Below are 22,495 nucleotides of genomic sequence, written 5' to 3' on the forward strand. Positions count from 1 at the left end.
CATCAGACAGATGGATGCTTTATGTGACAGTTGAGAGTGGAGGTTTCCTTCAGAATAGTTTCTTTTCAAAGTTGTTTATTTACAGGCTGCAGCCTTGGGATAGCATTAATGCTTTTGTTAGGTAATGATTTGTGCCAGGCCCAGTGCAAATAAAACATTTGATTTGTGCATTCTATTTTTAACACATGTCCACGTGCTTGCTCTCTTCAGACATACTGTATTTTATCAACACGAGGGGTACTTATTTCTTTTATTACCTTGTGTAGTGACTACCAAGAGACAGCAGTGTAGTAAGAAAGTTACCTAACATTAAATTCAGACAAGAAGTGAGAGTCTACCATTCAGAATATGACTTCAAAGTGTTTCATACAGCTGGAAAATATTTCATTTGTGTTACTCTCTAGAAAAAACTGAATATTGTGAATATTGTGAATTTTGAATATTGTTTGGATTCCTATTTAACTGAAGATCACAGCTTCATTTTAATACTGTTTCTGATACATTTGGTGACATACTTGAGCAGGTTAAATAATTTTATTCCATGTGGTAATCTTAGTGTACAGATCCCTGTTTTGTTCAGTGTATTTTGAATATAGTCTTTAGGGTTAATTAATATTCAGGGTCCCTGTTTTGTTCGGTGTATTTTGAATATAGTCTTTAGGGTTAATTAATCTTCAGGTTTTTTTTGTTTTGGTTTTTTTTTTTGTTTTGGTTTTTTTTTTTTTTGGTTTTTTTTTTGGTTTTTTTTTTTTTCCTTTAAAAACAATCCCAAAACACCCAGCCCCAGAACTTAGATGTAAAATAAAACGGCTATTTAATGTTATGATCGAGTATATACACATGCTAAATTACACCTTATTTTCTTCATGAAACTAATGCAGAACCTACTAGATACTCCCTGTATGATTGCTATTGCAGGTTGATCAGAGAATCATTAAGGGAGAGACACTTTAAAAAGTCCTCTGTAGAATTTCTCATTCGTGTGTGAGTATATTCTTTATTGCAGTAATTACTGCTGTACTTAGATGTAGGGGAGAACAATGTAAAGTGAACTGAATATTGTGAATGTGTAAAGATACCCAGTCTTTCCTCATTACTGGTAATTTCAAACATACTTTGTGCTTTTTGCTTAAATATCCACACAAATAAGACTACTTAGTTTTCCGAAAGGGTAAAATACTGAATATGAATTCAATACTAACAGGAATTTGGCATATCTTCAAAAATTTTCAGGGAATTGTAATAATACGGGTCATAAGACCTCTCTGAGCAGTACAAAAAGCAAAATTTAGGGACTTGAAATGTCTTGACAAGTTACACCTCTGTCACCTTAAATAGAAAAATACTTTATTATATGGCATTATGCTGATCTTTACTGTTGAGACTTCATCTGTATGTAAAAGAATTGGAAAAAAGGTAAATTCTGTACTATGAGATCTTATACAAGAAAACAACTGTTTCTTTTGACATGCATAAATATAGGGTTTTTTAATAATTGTATTCAATTCATTCTCATGTAAATGTTAAAATCCATACAATTACCTTGGTACTCTGGTCAGTGTTCATTCACAAATATATGACATAAAAAAAAAGGTGATGTAACAAAATTATTTATTAAGGCATTTTCTTTTATCAAAGGAGATTTTAAAAACGTCATTAAGGAAGTGAATCTCTTGACTTCTAAATGTACTGGTTCTGTTTACAGGTTATTTTTCCTTTAAATATGCCTAATCAATAGGCCTCTAACTTCAGCAGCAGTCTAAAAAGAAAACTTTTCTTTTTTACTGTCATGTTAGTGTCTATGACAAGAATTCTTTATCTGACACTAAACAGTCTTGCTGGTGTTCAGTGACAGCCTAAATTCCGGGTAACTTCTGAATTGTCTGTGCTCTTCAGAAAAAATACAAGTGAAAGTAACAAAAATGTTGCTATAGCTTCACCTTGGGGTACACGGAAATTGAAGACCAGCTTCTCATTGACTTCCTGGGATCATGATTTCGTTTGCTTGGAGCAACAGATTGAGAGTTATTCTCTTGATCGCTGTAGCTTTTAAATTAAAATTTCCAGAAAGCTTTTGTTAACTTAAGAAAGACAGTATCATCTAACTTGATGATCCAGTGGAGCACCCAGGAATGAGAGAAAACTTGGTGGTTCTGGAATTGCCGTGGAAGCTGGGATGCAAGTGGTTTCTGTGCAGCAGGTTGCTGAAAACTGCTAAAATAGTCCTTTGTTGTCAAAACTGAAATAATGTTTCTTTGCCTTATATCTTTGATGGGGAGAGGAGTACTAACCAAGAGTGAGAGATGCTTGGGTGCTTTGTTGAGGGTGTCTGCTTAGGTAAATGTGAGCAGATAAACACAGTCTCATGTACAAGTGTGAACTTGCCTTGCCTGAGTTCAGTGTTGTTGGGGGTTAGCATAGCTCTGGGGACCCAGGGAGGGCAGACAGAGATGAATGACCTTCAAGCAGATGGTTTCGTTATCTCTTGTAATATCAGAGCCACTGACTGAGATGGAAAGGGACACAGGGAGGTTGTCTAGTCCCATCCTCTTACTCAGAACAGTGTTGACTAGAGCAGGTTGCTCTGAGCTGTGTCCAGCCAGGTTTTGAAACCTCCAAGGATGGACATTTCACAGCCTCTGTGGGCAAACAGAAAATGTCTCAACGTTATGCCGAGCCTCAATTTACTGGCAGAATAAGAAATGGACAGAGCTAATTCTTTCGCGTGTGGTTATGGGCACTGACCTAGTTATACCACTTCCAGATGCAAAGTGAAGGGTAATGAATTTGCTTTCCCCTGGTCCACTTCCCCAAGGATGGCAGATCTGAGCAATGCTGAGGGTTGGACAGCACACTGAGAGTCAGTTTTTAGGGCTGCTTAGATGTCTCAAAACAAGACATCCTTATACTTTAAGGAACTACGTTTCTACCTTCAGAACTGTAACAGACCATTTTCAGGTTGAACACTAATCACAGGAGTCACAATGCAGCTAAGTTTTATGTTGGCAAGAAATCATAGTTTACAAAATAACATTTTTGAAAAATGGCTCATTGATTCATGGTACTTGGTTCAGGTGTCTGTGCTTTTGCCTCTTGGTTAGTGAGGTAAAAGTTGTGTCATCTATTTATTTTAGATTATGGTGTAAGGTTGGGTTCTGAGCTTGCAAAAGAAATGCTGCTGGTCTCTATTAACGGAATAGCAATTTGTAGCTGGGCAGAAAAGTTCAGACCAGTTGTGTCAAAGCAGTATTTAGAAGTAAGTTTGTCATAACCCAAGATGTACCAATATAATGCTTTAGTACAATACAGCATACATGTTCATAAAACACGATGCAAATTTAATATTTGCATACTGGAATATGACTCAAATACCTGTTTCATTTAAAACGAAAATGTGACATTCTGAAAAATCAGCAAATTAATATTAGTATGTTTGCAGCAGAACTGTAGGTTTCCCTGCTGTAAGTACTGGTCCCAGAATTGGTGTCTGTAGCATTCTGAAACACCTGGCCACTTGGAATAGGTTTGGCATGAAAAACTTGGCCTAGCAAGGTGTTTGTGTTTCGTTAGTACTCGCTGTTGTTGAGTTTTTTTCTTTTCCTTTTTCTTAATCGACATTTTTCCCACTTATATTTCCCCACCCCCGGATACAGTGTGTCAGTAATTTAATCTCTTATTTCTCCAAGAATAAGGTAGTAATGTCATACTTTATATTCATGATAAATTCATAAAATATTTAATAGATACTAGCAAGAGCCATTATGAACTGACTATGTAAAAAGATGGAATACTTGCGGGCATTTGTCACACATAATTCATGGCTGGCGACTAAACTAATTTCAACTCTTCTGGTTGAGTTGGGTTGTGTCCCACACCTTACATTGTATATATTGTAAGAATATTGAAAATGCTAGAACTCATTAATTTTTTGTCTTAATAGAAAGGTAACATTAAATCACAACATCTGAAAATAAGTCTGTTTTTTTCGTTCTTTTGGAACATAAAAGTTAGTTAAAGCATTCATAATATTATTTGTAGTGTGTATATTGTGTAAATAGTACCCATACCACAGTAATGAGGTAGATGCATTAAGAACCCTTATTCCTCCAAAAATGATGGCACAAAGTGATACTGTGAACTATAGTTGAAATGATTTGGCTGAATCTAAAACCAAAATATGATGTTTAAATTTTTTCATGGAACCTGCATCTATTTGAGGTTTATCTCTACACAGTGACTTAGGCTTATACTATGGGAAGAGTGTGTGTTAGAGAAGGATTAGGACAGGCATAATGTTACTGGTGTGGCAGTAACAGGATTCATCCAGTGAAGAAATGACTTCAGTTTAAAATACATGAATAGGTAGTGCTATCAGGAGCTATTCAGAAAAAATACTTTTATATTTTCATGCTAAGCAGAAAAATGCTGGTGAGTGATATACTCCCACCAGGCTGATGTTGAGAAATATGTCAGGAGGTTGTGTAGAGCTATTTTCAGGTTCAAAATAATCACCCAAGAATTTCATTTGACCATGTAATATTTTTTCATCTTCCCAAAGGCAACAAACATGCAATGTATAGTACAAATGTGTATTTTTAACTAGGTGCTAGAAAATTACTGATTTGCACTAATGATAGGGAGACTCTTTTATGAATTACTGAATCGTGCAAATTAGCAAGTGAACAAACACAATAAAAAAAGAATAATGTATCACATAATGTTCTTAGTCTGTTTTGACATTTGTGGTTCAGTGTTAACTGCTTATGCTGGAACATCATCTTGTACAGTGCTAGTAAACATATTCAAGTTTATTTTAGCAAAGATCGTGCTGAGCTATCAGTAAAGCACTTTTCCAGAGCAGTGTCACTCCTTCCTCTTTGCTGAAAACTGAGATGATTATATTGCCTTACATAATGTATTGTGCATATTTCTATTGCTTTTGTTTTGAATTGAGGACAGAATTTTGCATCATCATGTTTTGTAAGCACAAAAGAGTGTAACTTAGGTTGCTGAATGTTAGCACGTGTAAAGCACCAAAATGGATTGGTAGAGACATCTTCCAAAATACTGTCAGGAGCTCTGCTCTTAATTACTCTGTTTTGAATTGCATTTTGGAAATTGATTTTGAAAAAATTTTTCTCTTTGAGTGATAACTGTCAAACTCCTGCCTCTCTGAAAAGCTCCTGTGCCTTTGAAGGGGCTGAAGAGGTTGGTCATTGATAAGGAAGTGAAGGGATGAAGAAAAGGTAGAGCTTTTACTATTCTTCATTCCTGTCTTAATTTCCAGAAACACAAACCTCTTTTCCTCTTATGATTGGAAAAATATCCTACCTGGTTATGCAAAAAATTGCTTCACTGTAGGAAACAATGAGTAGAGGCTATTTCCAAGAAATTGTTTCCAGTCATAAAGCAACTAGTAGTACCTTTCACATCCTTAGTGAAATGGGAAATTAAGGAGTGGATAATTCTATCTTTCTGCTATTCTAGGCTTGCAAAAGAAAAACAAATTGCATTGACTAAATTAGAAGTGACTAAACACCCCTTAGTTGCATTTGTTCATTGCTTCATGTTACGTGCTTGAACACATACTGGCAGCATAACGAATACCCAAGTGTTGGTTTGAATTTATATTGATATTCTTTTTTGAACTAATTTCAGTCAAAACTTAGAGGCTGAAGATGAAACCTATGTAGTTCTAGTATCCTTAGGAGCCTTTCTTGACTGAACAATGTTTAACACCATCCAGCCCATCACAGAAAATACAGTCCCTGAATATACCTGAAATGGGGTTGGAGTGGGATTCTAACACAAATTCTCTTTCCTTCTGCTTAAAATTTGGAAGCCAATATCAAGATACCTTTATGGAAGTGAGCTAACTGCTTTTAAAATTGCTAACCAGGTAATTGCTGATTTTCCTGACAGAAAGGAATCTGATAAAGCAGCACCATCATTCACAATCAAAACTCTTACTGGTCTACAGTAACCCCAAATTGGAATATATTCTGCTGTGATCAGATCCTGGCCAGGGACAGGGGGGAACAATAGGTAGGCTTGCCTGCTGACATCCTGGAGCCAGGGATGGAGCAGCCTGACAATAGTAGCTGTCAAGGAGGTTTTCTTGTAGGCTTAATTTGTGGGCATGGGTACAGAGCTTCAGGATTTTTACTGCTGAGAAATTTAATAAGAGCTGTCTGAGTTTGCAGACAGCAGGCTTGGGCATTCACCTGGAGTAAAGAAAACAATAGGTAGCCCTCGCTGTTAAGGAAGAGAGACACTGGTAAGTAAGCTATATTTGTGATTATGTTGATATCATAGGCTGCATTGTAGTATCCTATAAATCCTGAGGTATGAAACTCTGGAAGTTATTGGATGCATTCATTAAACCCTAATGCTTCTGGGTTAGAAAGAGCAACGCTAAAATCAGAGCGTCTAAGTCTGGGATGCAGGAACTGTTGGGAAGTTGCTAATGCGTACTCTGTGATTTTTTGTAGGGGAGGTACTAATGGAGAGTAGAAGAGAAGCAGCATTTTGTACTGATTCCTGTGCTTTCTGAAATGTCTGTGTGACTAGTCTGAGAAATGCAGATCTTTGTGGAGTATTTTTTATATATAAATTTTAATATTTTTCTGTAATTGTTTTCAAATAACTGCATAAAAAAGAATTGCCAAAAGGCAGACATCTGCTCATTTGTAGCAAGCTAAACTATCTACCAAAAAGAGACTATTTAAATCCTTCCAGCAGGTTTTTGAAAATGCAGTGCCTTTGGGAAGTGGGGAAAGTGTGCATTTACAGCCACACTACATTTACAGTCCTGGGATTGCTGTATTTGATGTAGGTCTAACAATTTGAGCGTGTACAAAGAGGAACAATGCCACAAATTCAAGAACAAGTGATCTATCAAACTATGGTGAACCAACAGATTAATGATTTTTTTTATGCATCCTAAAATTTCTTAAAGCTGTGTTTCTCTGAAAAAAAACCCCATTTCTTTTAATATTTTCCAGGCAGCACTTAACTGCTGAGCCATCACAGAAAATGTATTCATTCTTATGCCATTAACTTCAGTATGAGAGGAAATGTGACAAATACTTTGTCTTTTATATAGTCTTCTTGAAAGGATGTGAAAATTCTTCCTTCTTAGCTTGTAAGGGTAAAAACTAAAATGCAAGATTTTTGTGCCTTCCTTTTAGCAACAGACATTTGTCCTATTTTTGGAAACACTGGTTATTCTCTAGTTGCCCCACCTAAGCCTTCTTGACATTGAGAGTCCAGAGTCTTTTCTATGTTAGCTAGTAGACGGAGTTTTCTTTGCCAATATACATTGACCCAGAAGGCCATGCTGTAGTGCTTAGAAATAAAACTGTTTTTAAAATATTTTCATGTGGTTATATTTGAAAAATCCATGTATGTATTTCATATTTTAGATCTTTTGAGTATGGTTATTTCAACTACAGTCCTTTTTATTTATCCTGATTTTGGGGTGCCTGGTAAAGTGCTAAAAAAAAGGATTTAATTTATAAGGAAAATGTATACTCATGTCACTCCTGTAGTTCTACATAACTTGAAACAGACATAAGCTCTTAAATTTTTAGAGTTTGCTTGTCTCTGTAGGAAACCTCAACTGTAGATAGATAAGCAGACATAACTTTGCCATTTTAGAAGGCTGTTACTAAGCATACTAGGAGAAATTGCAAAGGTAGTGTAAACCTGTTCAGTCATCTAGTCCAGCCTTCTGTCCATGTAGTCTGGTGAAACTGTAAAGCTTGATCAGCTCTCTCCAGTTAAGTAGTTTGTATGCAAGAGATTTCTACACTGGATGAATGAAACTGTGATAAGGTACAAGTATACAGTGGGGTGCTTCTGTGAGGCAGCCTTGCTACCAAGGGGGTCAGGTGTTAAATTTATTTGGTGATCTACAGAAAGGCTCTGTCCATATGGGTTTTTTTTGGTTTGGTGTTTATTTGGTGAGGTTTTTTATTGCTTTGTTGTTGTTTTTTTTTTTTGTTTTTTTTTTTTTTTTAGTTGGGGGAAGCCTTTTTTACTTAAATGATGTATCGGTTTCACATAATGTGAAGTCTGGACTGTGACTTTCAGCTATGTCATTTATTCATATTATCATACTGTGAATGTTATAAAATTTTTCTCAGTGAAGGTGGCTATAGCAAAATCGATATAGCACGTTCAAGACCTATCATTTATTCTTAATGAGTTAGTGTATTTCCCTCTTGCAAGCAATTAAGACTGAATTTTCAACTGTATACTATTGAAATGTTACTTATATCTTTAAACTCAAGATATAAAAAAATGCAACATTGATTCTTAGTGTAATTTGTTCAAGGTTTGTCTTTACTCTGTGCTGACCTCTCTAGTTTCCCTCTGTGATTTCTGTAATTATGTCATAAAGCACTTTTCATTTGCTGAGGGGATACTGGTTTTGAATGTTTACTTTTTGAGTAAATTTAAGGTAGAAAATCAAAGCCAAATAATTATCTTAAAACATCAAAACATGCAAGAAAATGCCACCATTTTAACAGATGTTGATGTATTATAAACAGGGTTACATTATTTTCTTATGACTAAAAAAATGTATAAATTATTTGCAGCATAGAAAATCAGAACCAAAATAGCAGGCTGATTTCCTTTTTTCTGGGTCTTGATGACTGAGCATATTAACAAGTTACAGTATCAGTTATTAAGGTATCTTAGACAAACCTCTTCATTTGAAAAAGAGGATGAAAGACAGTCCTTGTACACATGCAATTTCTGGACAAAATATTAAATCTTAGAATCCACTGCTGAATTCTTGCAGTTTCCAAACCATTATTTCCTCTCAGGGAAAAGACAGGAGTAGTAGCACATGGTTCTCAAATATGTAGCAATTTTAAGGTGAGGAAGAGTGAGGACCCTGGAATGCTGAGAACTCATTTCTGGAAAACTTGATGGGGCTGGCTTAAGAAATTGCTTAAGCATTTTCCTTATAAGCAACTGAATGATCTGACTGAGTCCCACTGGGGACTACATATATTAAAATGAAGCACAGTTAAGCAGTTTGACAATGAACTGGAGTGTTCCCTGTCTGGAAGGACTGAGCTTTATTTACTTAGGAAGCTCTGGCTTTCTTTCCAAGTTTTAAATCTCGGAAAAAGGTGGTCATCTGGGATCAATGACTTATCTCCTCCATTGGAAGAAGCATCTTTACCATGTTCACAGTAGAAAGGTGGCTGACCTCTTAATTTTCTCTGGAGTTCTAAACTGTAGTTGCAGCCAAAATGGATAATTATTTTTTGTTTCTGCAAATCTGAAAGTGAGCAATTGGAACCTTTGAAGTTTGTTGGTTTTTTTTTAAATCCAAAATTCAATGACTTAATTTGTGCTTTTGCCTGCTTCCCGAGTATGCCCTGTGTAGGGTCAAATATTCAGGTGACACCAACAGCAAAGCTAAAAAACCTCCTGGTCTTTTGCCCTCTTTTCTCCCTTTCTCCCACATTTCTGCCCCTTGCTAATAGCATCAGGAGTTTGGAAATGGTGGGAACACAGTGTGTGCAGAGAGCAGTGCAGCTGATTTGTGAGTGGCAGGGTTATAGATCAGCATTCGATCAGATCTGTGGATAATTGCAGGGTGATGGAAAAGAGAGAAGTGGGGAATTTTTTGGTGCTCAGATCCTAAAAAGGGAAGCTTTAGCTTATTATGCTGTTACTGCCTTTCCCAAGTCTAATTCTCCACAAAAGTTCTTTATTTAAATCACTCTTCTGTTAATTGTGGTAGAATTGCTTAAATTTCTAGACAGGTTGTGAGTAAATCCATTTCTTCTGGGTTTGTAGTTTTCAACTGAGAACATTTTCTTTAATTTTCAATTAATGCATTTTAGTTAGGTTCTGTTGTATCATAGATTGTTTATGTATGTTATTCTTAAATGTAATCAATGTTTTCAGTGCAAATAAATGGTAGATGTGTGGTCCTGATATTAATGATATATTGAACAGAGTGGCATTTGTAAGACGTGCATAGATGATGAAGGCATTTTGGGAGAAAAAAAACTCTTTGACTAAACTTGTAAAGTATGAATCCAGAAATGAATCCAGAGCAGTTTTATTGACATTAAGATAAACAGACAACAGGTGTTTCATATTTTGGAAAGGTAATTTACACAGGACAAGAGTCATGCCACATAAAAATAATTTCTTATCTCCTAAAAACCCTAGAAATGATCGTTGATGTAAGTCAAAAAATCTGTGACACTTCTGGGAGAATAGTCCAGGCGAAAGAAGATTATTGTGTACAGGACAAGTCATAATAAAAACTGTCAGTTCTGTCAACCTTTCTGGCTATGGTCTATAGAGGATTAAAAGGATATTGAACATCGTGTAACAGCTGTCTCTTATGTGAAAGGGATCACTGTTCTGGTGAACATAAATGTACCCGCTTTAAAAGCTCCGTAAGGCGAGGTGTGGCTGGGCCACAAGTGGCTGGTTTGGCAGGTAAAGTGCTGGTTTCAAGGACTTGAAGAGCACAGTTTGAGGTCTAAATAGGTACTATCAGTGTTTTATCAAGTGTGTTTCTTGTGTGTCTTTTGCACTACTGGAATAGTATGGGTACTATCAAGTTTATTTTTATAATCAAGAAACTATATTGTGTTCCTATGATGATGACAAAATACTAATTAATATGTAGTGTTAAATTTAATCAGTGTTAACAGAGAAGTTTCAGATTGACTTTTAAGTATTTTATTTTTGTAACTCTAAAAACTCTAATATATAAATAAAAATATGTTGTTGGCAACAATAAAACCTTTAACTAGACATAGTTTTTCTGGGGCAGTTTAATGAATATTGAATGTTGGTTAATACTGTTGAAAACATAGCAATTTCATAATGCTTACTATGAAAGGAGAAAAAGGGGACCATGCTTAGAATTAATGTAATGGATGGTTGAAATGAGTTTCATCATATATATATAAAAGTTTTGATTTCTAATATGTCAAAAGGATGATACAGTTTTTCTGATTTGGCCTCAGCTGATAGACATGCTTTGTGCTACAGTATCCTGTAAGCTGAACTGTGTTTTCTATTTTTAATCCCTCTTATTTATATAACAGCTTTATTCAGCAACATTATAAATTGGTGAAATACGATTAAAGTAATGATATACAAGTTATATAAATGAAGTGGGTGAAAGGCAGCAATCTTTTAGGTTATATTGCAAAATGATTGGTGAAAAATTCTGTGTCCCAGTAAAATGGCAGGAGGAATTTAAGGAGAATATCATTTCCCATGAACTGACTTGGAGCAGGCTGCTCCCTATGGTGCAGTGTAGGCAGAGCCCGGCAGTGTTCCTACTGCTCAGAAAGGGGTTAAGAGGAAATCCCACCAACCTACTTTTCCTCTGCTAGCCTCCATTTGTGTGTCTGATCACAGACCAAGACAGCTATGTCCAGAGTATGCAGAAGACATGGCGTTAGGCAATGATGGTTTTAGTGCAGAAATGGAAGTTTCTGAAGGGCTGGATGGTAGTTGGCAAAAACTCAGAAAATGGACTGTAAAGTGACCGGTGCACACTCTCCTACACCACTGTCATAGATACCTGATGTCAGACAGTGGCTTCTTTTTTTTATATTATCAACATTGTCCATTAAAATGAAGTTACGATGAAAGATGATAAAAAGTTATAGGACAGAGAAGTGGAAAAGTTTCAGATGAATGGGGAAAAAAGACTACAGAAAACAGGAAGACAGCGAAGCAGAAGCAAAGAGGAGAGGAGAGTTCCTGCACTCAAAGGGGATTCAGAAGTAGATGAGAAAAGAATTATGGCTGTGTGGAGAGCCAAAGAAGAAAAGAGAAAGATGAGGCATTGATGAATAGAATGATTTGGAGCCTATGTCCATATGATTCACTACCTCTTAAGTGTCCAAAAATAACTTTGTCTGTAAGTGCCATTATTCTGCACTAGGGTAGGAGGTTTTTGTGTCTGAAGACTAACTTTCAACTCTGATCATTTCTTCTTTTCGATAAAAAGCACCTCCCTTACACGTCCTGTTACTGCCAGCAGCAATGTCATGTCTGTCTCTAATCCTGTAGAGTGCCTCTATTTAAAATTTGCTTCCTCTGGTCATGTGAACTTACTGACAGAGAAGTAGTGCCATTTTATTATGGATCTGTAGAAGGCTTAAGGGACTTCAGGTGACTGAAGAGGCAACAGTGACAACGTGGGAGTCTTTCCCTCTTTCTTTAGATACGAACTAGTATTGCAAATTTACATGATATTGAATGTTTTGTTTGTTTCTTATGGCTCCTGTGCTAACAGGCTAACAGGCTGGGCATTTCTCACAAATAGAATTTGTCACATGTAATTTTGCAATATAACCTGAAAGACTGCTGCCTTTCACCCAGTATTACATATCCAGGACCAGGGTATCTACTTGCCTGTATTTCTATGTTTTGTATAGTTTCTGGTGCCTTTTGTGTTCAGAGGTATTTCTTGGCAATTAGATCTGTTTTTCCTATAGCCCAAAATTGTTTTCATAGCCAATTCTGATTTAAGATTTTGTCATCTTTGCCACGTTGCACATACACAACAGAGCTTGGCCTTGCATGTGAGAATTCTTTTTCTGTTTCTTGACTTTGAATATTCCTGTAAGTATCATATGTCTCTGGTACTCATCAAACCCTTATATCAACTTTTGAGGTGTTTTGGTATTTACACCTGGCAAAATATTTATAATCCTTTTCTCTTCTTCTATCCAGTGCATGCAATGAACATGAAGACAGAAGGATGTGGGATTTTTCTCTGTGAATGTTAGTTTAGGGTGTGTGGTTGGTTGGTTGTTTTTAATTAGGAAAACAATGGCAGCTTTTTTTTTTTACAGCTGCCAACAGTAGGTTTTCACCAATTGCTTACCATTTATGTAGTGGATCTTTCTTGGATCTTTATCCTGACATCTCTTACCTTTCTGAAATGAGTCTATAGATGTTGAAATCTCTGCTTAGGTTTGTTCTTGACCCTGTTTCAGTGCAGCAAGAAGCAAGTCCAAATGGGGATAAGGAGGCCTAAATTCTACAAAATTAGCCGTAATTAAAAGATTGAACCTCAAGAGAAAAATCTATCTAATGCTCTTCACTTTTGCCATCAAGGCAATGGGCATTCAACTTGGGATTTAGATTTATTTGGGAATAATAGATTAATTTCTTCCTGACATGCAGCTTTCTTATTTCAGTACTTACTGTCCCCAGTTCAGAGTGGTGCAAGAGACTTGGAACCAAGAAGAGCCTTGGTTGGGTCAAGGTTGGGTCTCCTGTTCAAACTGGCCTCTTATTTATTGGGTGCCATTAGCTCTACTACTTTCTTAAAGTTAATTGACCAAAGCTTCAGGAAGTACATATAGAACATCATCTGGGCTATTTCTCTGAGCAGTGGATAAAGTTTTAGAAATTTCTACAAGTAGTAGAGCTGGAAGCCTTTTTTCAAAATTACTATGTCCTGCAGAAACCTGCATAAATGAATTAGGATTCAATTTGCTTCTAAACCTCTGCCAACAGTAACCATACTAAAGGTTATTTGGTCTGTTTTGTGATACATGAAGATTTGATGAGTTATCAGTACAATTTGCTGTGGAATATTACTCAGGATTATCTGTTGCACGCCCAGCCTTTCAGCATTCATGTGATTGCACTTCAGGTGATGTTATTGCCAGTTGTATAGAGAATTGTTTGCTGCATTTTTACGTAACAATACAACTAAATTGCCCTTCTTTGTTTAGAAGCAAAAGTGTGTTAAGAGCTGGTCTGTGCCTGGAAATGGTACTGTTGGTCAGAGATCTTAACTTTAAGATAAAATATTGGGTAATATTTCAACAACTATACAACAAAAGCTATTAACTGAAAATTAGTCTTGGCTATGGCTTCCTTTTCTCTTTTGCAGTGCAAAGACTATGGTGTTGCATTTTATATGGAAATTAATATGCATGTGAAGTGAATGTGGTGTTTTTTAAGATTCAGCACAGCTTATATGTTTCTAAAGGAGATGCTGTTCCATGAACAAATGGGAGAAAAATTCATAATATAAGGTGCTTTCTGATAGTCAGTAGGATTTTTCTTATATTTTTAAGAAATGCTGAGATTTATATTCTCAGATTAGCACAGGTCCATATGTAGTCCAGAAAGCTGTTCGGGTTTTTTTTTAGTAGTGACCATGCACCTCTTCATTTAATTTGCTAGGAGTTAACAGGTGAATTAGAAACATTTAATCTCAATTTCTAATTTGTTATTTACAATATTTTGAACCAAAATCATAATAATAAAATAACCTTGTAAAATGAAAGGTGGGATTTCACAGGGTGGGAGGACAGCTGAAGAAAAAGGAAGGAAGTATAATACTTAATGTTTCTCCATTGCAGTATATGCATGTGGAACTGAAGCTCATGGTAATTGTTGGTGTATTCCCTTAAGCACGGTATTTTGCCTGTGATTTTTGAAAGGATCAATCACTTACAGCAATTTATGTAATAACTTTCTGGTGTGTGACTCAACTACTTTATTTATGCTTTCTGCCTGGTTCACCAGAATGCAATACCTTTGCTCCTTTGTACAGTAAATGCACTCTGTAATATCTATTATGGTATGGTCAAAGGATAATTTATTGTCATATAGAAAAATAGGTCAACACTTATGTCACTTGATGATCAACCCCCCAGGTTTAATAAAACACCTCACCAGCGTGCATTCAGCACAGTGCTTGATGTTTTATTAGGACTACTGTACCTTACAGTACCTAGCTATAGCAGGAGTGTAATTACTGAGCTGTCATGGTGATAAGTGGGATTAATGGCAGCCTGGTGCACTTTAGTCTGCAGAGTGCCTGGAAGATGGTATTATTATAAGAGAAAGTCTGGACTGGCATATTCATGGCACCCTCCCCTCCTCCCCAAAGCTCACATTCAAGTTTGCATTATCTGCCCCTCCCAGTAGCTGACATTTTCAACAGCTGTTATTTGTGAAGCAGCTCAAAAATCAAAAGAGAAATAATTTGGTAAAGATGCTTTCTAGTCTCAATGAGTAATCTGTACACAATTTATCCTGCCAGGTGCCATTCTAGTCAGTTTTGACATGAGATTGTTCTGTATATGGTCCACAGAATGTATTTTATGTTCAGTGTGGTTCCTTTGATTTTGAATACAGGACTGTTGTATTTTAAAGAAAACCACACTGAGGAAAGTGAAGAGTAAAAAGTCGTAATGGAATTGATGTCTTTTTTAATTGTGTGATTTTTGAGTTCTGTTATTTCCTTACTGCCTACACAGGCAAATTGCTCATCTGAGCCCTTATTGTGCTTTTATTTTGTCTAGTGCATCTCCTTTTTGCTGGCTTCTAGTACTAGAACTTTGCTTTCTTTCAAAGAAGAGAAATTCTTGTCTGCTTAGAATGCTAAAAGCATCCTCTTGACTCAGTGTTCTGGTCACAGCCTTTTGAGGTCCCCCAGTCCCACCTTTGCTTGTTAAGCCCCTTCTAACACGTACCTGTCACAGGTAGTGCTGAGCAGTGTTATGTTCACCTGCCACAGCTAAACCTGCCAATGCTTTTCTGACATCCCAGTTTGGTGAATTAGTAACCCACTGTGGTGTTGAACCCGGATTTGGCTTTTGCAGGTTTCCCATCTTTTGCAGCCTGTGAGCCCTGTTTACTTTAAGTATATCCTCGGGAGCCTTTTGTCCATGACTAGTCTTATGAGAAAATCCAAACAGCCACTACCACATGTGCCTTCAAATTTTGCTGGTGCCATATTGTCTGCAATACCCAGCTAGAGGATAATGAATAATAGGATGAAAGGCTAATTAATCTTTTACTTAACTAGCTTTCCCTTCTCTCGTATTCCACCCTTAATTGAAAAAACAACAACAAAAAAACCCTGATGTGTGTGATTGACAAAGTCAGACCAGTGTTTTGCTGCAGGTATTCCAGTAATTTCCTTCCATTTAATGTGCTCTTCATGTCTTTGTATATAGTCCACTGGACTTTTGCAGCTTTTCTGTGTTTTAAAAGACTCTGTCCCAGGCAGTTCCACAATGTTCTTACCTAGTGTCGGTGTCCCTTCCCCCTGCCATGTGGTCCTGGCAGAGGGGCCCTGGGGGGAGGCACGGGGTTTCCCTGCCCCTGGTCAGCCTCGTTCCCCATTGGTTGGTTTGTGTTCCCCTGCACGGGCAAGGACCCTCGGGTCCTGTGATTGTAAGAGTTCCTCGGCAGAGCCCCGGCCGTGCGGCTGGAGAAATAAACATCTCTGAAACATCTATTAAGAATCGGTCCATATGTATTTCTTCTCCCTGGGACTCCTTGTTTGATACATTGTGTTACAGAATCCCCACTGTAACAAATGGTGGAGAATTGCAAGCAGAATGATCCCCGATCCCTAAGCGACTGATGTGTGAGTAAAGAAACTTTGGATTCCTCTTCTTGTTTTTGTTTTGCTATTCCACATCTAAACTATGAAGGAACTATATAAAGACTCTTGGCTCTCAGAGCCACATACGGACATTTATCTTAAAACTTGAAAAGATTCTTTGTAAATTTTAGCTTAATTCAAGCTCAAAAAGAACTGAAACACTTCTTGGCATGGTTTTTAAGAACTTTTTCTATGTTTCTTGGGATGTGATTCTTAACAAAGACTTTTAGAAGACCGTTTGGACACAGTTAATTTTTGAGTCAAAACATATGCTGATGGAAGAATATTTTTGTGAATATTATTTAATTACCGAGACTGTTGAGCAATGTCAGCTGTGTCCTGGCGAAGGGAAGCCTGGCTCAGGGACCGTGAGACCCAGGCCATGTGCACCGAGCGCTCTGTGAGCAGCAGCGAGGCAGTTCCCGCGCGCGGGCGGAGCCAAGCGAGCCGCAGTGTCGGTGGCGGGGGGGGGCGCGGGGGGGGCCCGCGGCGGGAGAGCAGAAGCAGCGACACACGGAGAGCTGAGCGGCGTGGCCCGGCCCGGCCCATGCGGCCCTGAATGCGACCCCGGGAAGAGCGCGCGGGCACGAGCAGCCCTGACAATTCCAACATGGGAGTGAGCAAAAGTGAAAGAGAAAGCAAAAACACAGCGAAACAGAAAACAGCAGCCACTCAGAAAAAGGAAAAGATCACCGTAGCTAAGGTTTTAGGAATAGTAAAACGGTATAACGTTGAACAAAGTTATGGTTTTATAACAAGATGTGACAACCAGCAAGACATATTCGTTCATAGAACTGCTATTAAAAAGAATAACCCTGAAAAATACATCCCAAGCTTGGGAGATGGAGAGGTGGTGGAATTCAAAATTGTGCAAGGTAGAAGAGGGTTACAAGCAGCAGAGGTCACTGGGCCTGATGGTGTTTCTGTAAAAGGCAGTATATATGCTAAAAATCGTAGTCATATTAGACAATATCTCCATTGTAGGCCCCCCCTACAGTCTCCCTTTCCTAATCTCACCTTTTTCCTATATCCTATTACCCCCAGTGTATTCCCACTCTGTTTTTTCATCCATGGTTTCCCTCACAAAAGCATGCCTTTGCCAATTGTTTCCCCAAAAATCCCTCTCCAATGCCGAGTGGGGGATGAAGAGGGGGAAGGAAGAAATTAACTATTGTTGTTTAGAGTTCCAACAGGTAGAAATGGAAGAAACCCTCTCCTGCCTCAGTTTCCCCACAAAGCATGCTCGGAGAGTCCTGTCTCCCTTCTGTCAGCCTTAAGATGCTCCAGAGAATCTGTTTGGACATTTAAAGACTCAGGAGGGTGGCTTGTTTTACTTTGAAACTGTTCTTGTTATGTTTGTCCAGTTGTTTTCAGTGTTAAGTTTTAAATCTCTTTTGTTAAAAATAAACGGGTGAAATGTTGGGGTCTCCTCCCCTGCCATGTGGTCCTGGAGAGGGGCCCTGAGGGGAGACACGGCGTTTCCCTGCCCCTGGTCAGCCTCGTTCCCCATTGGTTGGTTTGTGTCCCCTGCCAGGCAAGGACCCTCGGGTGCCGTGATTGTAAGAGTTCCTCTGCAGAGCCCCGGCCATGCGGCTGGGGAAATAAACATCTCTGAAACATCTATCAAGAATCAGTCCATATATATTTCTTTTCCCTGGGACTCCTTGTTTGATACATTGTGTTACAGAATCCCCACTGTAACAACCTAGCACTGAATAACAATAATTAAGGTAGACTTGTGGAACTTATGTAAGTATCTAGGCTCAAATAATATGTAAAAATCAAATTTTATTTCATCTTCCATGGATTGTTAAACCCACAATTTACGTTAATTCTGTATGTTACTAAAGCAGTATCAAAAGAGCATCTGGAATAACCCAACGAATTCTGAGATAAGTAGTGAGGCATTTGACCTATGATAATCATTGATCTATAAAACCAAGGCTGTGTGCTAATACATTTATGCTTAATAGAGATCAATTTTACTTTTTCAGCTGACGTATTTTTTTTTTTTTGTTAGGTTTGCTTAATGCACATTGTGTAGACTGTCTTGAGGACTTAATCCTTAGATAGGACTTGTGCAGGCAACCAGATCATTACATCCCCATGTATGACTATGCAGAAATAGAAAATCAGTCTTTATTACTTAAGATGTTTTAATATACAGTTAGGTTTTGTCATTAGAAGTGACAGGAAGAAGGTCTTAGGGATTTTGGTTGGGAGTATGCATAAGACTACTGAATTGTTTTCAGAAGTCACAGACTTACGACAGAAAATTCATAGAAAAGTGACTTGAAAATTTATCAGCTATTCTTATTCTTTGGACATACAGTAAAAAGTAATTCTGTCCTCTGTGGAAATACTGTTGCTTTTGTATGTCTGAGTGTCCAACATTCAGAATTTAATCCATAGTGAGACTTCCAGAACTTAATTAATAAATTTAGAGTCACAGCACAGATTTTTTTTTTCCAATAGAAAAATGAACTGGTCAGAAGTTTAACAATCATGGATTCCAGGGAAAAAAATCACCTCTATGTAATTTGACAGTTTCCTAATACTTTGACAGGTGGAGTCTGTGTATTTGTAAATGGTACCCTCTGCCTTCCTATGTAAAGTGCAGTCAACAAAACATAACTAATCTGTGTTTTGATAAGTCAATAATGATAATTTAGTGCTTTGAGGTTTTAAATAGAAATTCTATGAAAGTGTTATGCATTCTTACTTGTGACTTATCTTTTAGCGTGCTAACTTGAAAACCTTACGCTGTTGGCAACACTTGTATTCTATGTCTTCTTGACACATTTTCTTTTATTCCTGTAGATGCTTAAAGTGTGCAGATGCCCCCTGTCAGAAGAGTTGCCCAACTAATCTGGACATCAAGTCATTCATCACAAGCATTGCAAACAAGGTAAAGTCGGGCTTGCAGTTGTACGTGGAAGGAGAAAACAGCAGTTACTTGCAGTTTGTGAGTGAGATTGCATTTCAAGGCTTATCTTTGTAAAGTCTTCAAAATAAAGTGTTTAGAATAGACATTTTTAAGTTTGAGTTAGCTAATTTTTGATTATTTTTACTTCTGTTCTGTGCCTGTACAGATAGCGTATAGTGCAGATCTATTTCTTCATGTCACTTTTTCTATCAAGTTTTTGGTATTAATGGTTTTCAAATACAATGCTATTCAAAAACCTGAGCATTATGTCATTATTTAACCTTTTTGTTACCTGAGGTATTACAGTTACAAGCCTCTCCTTTCATTAAAGGTGGGGGGGTGGGGAGGGTTGGTGGTTTTCTATTTTTTTTTTTGAAGTGATTATAGTTTAAATTTCCTATGGGCAGAAATTTGGTATAAAGATAATAATCTCAAGGAATATTACCTTGTCCTTTATAGTAAGAGGCTCTGTTTAATGCAAGTGTAGTCACTCATTAGGACTGTTAATAACATACTACAGGAATAAATGGGCCCCCCTCTTTGGAGGTACTGTACCTTTTCTTAATAGGCTACTATACGATGATCATAATGAAATCTTAAAAACATTATTCTGAATTGTGATTTACAAAGACTTTTAATGGTCATAAATAGAAATAAATAAAGGTTACTGCATAGTTGATGTGACAAGATTAATTATGCTATCAGGGATAGCCTAGAGATGACTGGATATTGGTTGCCCCGTACCTTTTAAAGCTTACTTCCCATCTGATGGAATCATTAGCTGCCATGGGAGTTATGTCTGCATGAGCCCAACTAGACTCATAATCTACTGAGGGTGCTATAAAGATTATCTGTCTGCTTTTTGTGCTCTAACATTTCTCACTGTTACATGCAGTTGAAAGGGCCAGCACAGGTAACACTGAGTGAAGTGTGTGGGGAACAGCAGCACTTCCATGTGCAAGTGAAGAGCCACATGGCTTTCACTAAACTGTGTGTGGTACGGAGAAGACACCAGTAAATTCTGCACCTTAACAAGAAACATTAGGATAAGAGGCGATATTAAAATGTGTGTATCAATTATCATGTAACTACGTGTTGATGTGGTTTGCAGTAATTGGCATTATGCCCAGTATATGCATATAGACTGTTTTCTTATATAATCTGTATGCTGTCACTGCTGCATTTATTTTCATGAATGTAGGCATCTGTTTGCAACCACAGTATAGTTTGTGGCATATTGTTGCTTATTACCTCTTCAGGCATCGTGAAGCAGGCAAACTGAGCAGGGAAGGTATGAGGCAGTAATGAAACTGCTACTCTCTGTCTCATCATTGTGCTGTATTTGTTTAGAAAACCTAAAGCAAATTTTATGGAAGTATTTTACCAGGATGGTCTTTTTTTATGGAGGATTCATTATGCTACTGCTTTGGGTAGGATAGGGTGATATGTTGTTGAGGAAAGAAAAGGGGCCTAGTTATCAAAACATAAAGCTTGGAATAAGCAACCAGGGAAGATGGATTGAAGACTACAACAGAAGATGTCAGGAAAAGAACTAACACTAGCAGCATCCTGGTACAATAAATTTGGTGGGTCTCTTAGACTCTGACAGCCTCCAAAATATGATGCCCCTTTGTAACTTGACAAAAAGGGTAAGTCATTTTAATGGCTGATTCATTTTGAATTCTGTGCTTCTGTTACAAAGTAGAGACAATAAAGGTGGGGTGACTGTAGAGTTGTGTTTTGGCAGTGCTATACTGGAATAATAGTAAACTGCTTTGAAGGTTTGAAGTAAAGTCTTTGCCTTGCTGAAGCCAATGGGTACACTCTTAGTGATTCTAATAGGGCCAGATTTAACCTGTCAGATGGTCAGGGAGGTGGATCAACCCTATGGAATTTGGGTTGTTTGATGATGGCTTTTGAATCCTCTTGGAAGCTGCAGATGCTTGGTAAGACACTGTTTTTGCAGGATGACCTGATCACTTGGTGTTTTATCAGAAAATCCTGCTGTAGAAAAGAATTGCAGCTTATTACTATTCTCTGAGGAGATATAATGTTGGGGTTGGTTTTTTTTTTTTTTTGTGGAGAACCCAAAGTATCTTAAATTACTGAAATGTAATCATAGCATGTCTTTTTTGGCCCTATCCCTACCTATCGATATCCTCTGTACCCCCTCTGAAACCTTTTATAAAAGGTGTACCGCAGCTTGGGTAACCGCTTTTACCTCATGTTGATGTCTGGTTGTTGTCTAGGCAGCAGGAAGCATTCACATACAGGAAGTTTTGAAAAGTCAGATATTTGGTTTTTGCTGTTAAAGATGTTAGGATGGAAAATTGCATGCCTAAATCAGCACTGCTTCTGTTAAGTCAAGTTTCAAGTGTGAGTTTACATACAGTCTTACACTCTTGTTTCTCTCCTTACCATATCAGAAGAAATCTTACATAGCATGCTTGTGGAAGCATTTCTCTGCAACAGCTATGATGCTGACTTTAAAACTAAAATCCAGAAAACAAAACCAAAAGAACAAACCCCCCAAAATTAGAAGTGAGTAAAACCCCCAGTGGGATACGCTTAGCAAGTAGCTGATTTCATGGGCTGAGGAGCAAGGCTAGAGAGTCCTGCATGCCCATGGCAGGGGGTTTGGAACTAGATGATCTTCAAGGTCCACTTCCAACCCAAACCTTTCTGTGTTTTTATATTTGTAGCCTCCATGTCAGTGGCTATGCCTCCTGTAATTTGTGTCCCAAGCAACTTAAGGATGAGTGCATAGAGGGAACCCAGCCTTGACTTGATGGCTGCAATATGCTGGGCTGAATTTTCCTTTTAATGTATTAGTTTCTGATGCCTTTGCTAGAAAATCTCTCTTATAAAAAATTCTGTTTTTCAGAAAATAACAGGAAATTCTTCTGGTTTACTTTATTAGTGGAATTGTTTTATAGTCGTAGCTATGTATTGCTGTTTTTACAGTACTGCACTTTGAAACTCCTTGCTTTCTGTCAAGCAAGCAATAGGTACAAGGTAGAAGTTGAGAGCTGGGTACCAAAAGTTGAAATGATTCACCTGAAGTCATGACCTGGCAGAATCTGTGTGAGAGCCCACTACAAGAGCTGCTCCTGTGGTGTCCTCTGCCATCTTTCATTCTG

The 22,495-nt window shown here is 37.6% G+C and overlaps 1 protein-coding gene across 4 annotated transcripts in view; it reads left to right on the forward strand.

The window, feature by feature from the left end:
* Positions 1-22,495, forward strand: part of DPYD (dihydropyrimidine dehydrogenase) — a 348,239-nt gene that overhangs the window by 71,129 nt on the left and 254,615 nt on the right. For all 4 annotated transcript variants that reach the window (XM_017729849.1, XM_017729850.1, XM_017729847.1 and 1 more), the window contains one exon: positions 19,250-19,337. In XM_017729849.1, the coding sequence (XP_017585338.1) occupies positions 19,250-19,337 (88 nt within the window). The remainder of the gene's footprint in view (positions 1-19,249; positions 19,338-22,495) is intronic.

This window comes from Corvus brachyrhynchos, unplaced genomic scaffold (assembly GCF_000691975.1).
Source record: "Corvus brachyrhynchos isolate BGI_N302 unplaced genomic scaffold, ASM69197v1 scaffold101, whole genome shotgun sequence".
Lineage (NCBI taxonomy): Eukaryota > Metazoa > Chordata > Aves > Passeriformes > Corvidae > Corvus > Corvus brachyrhynchos.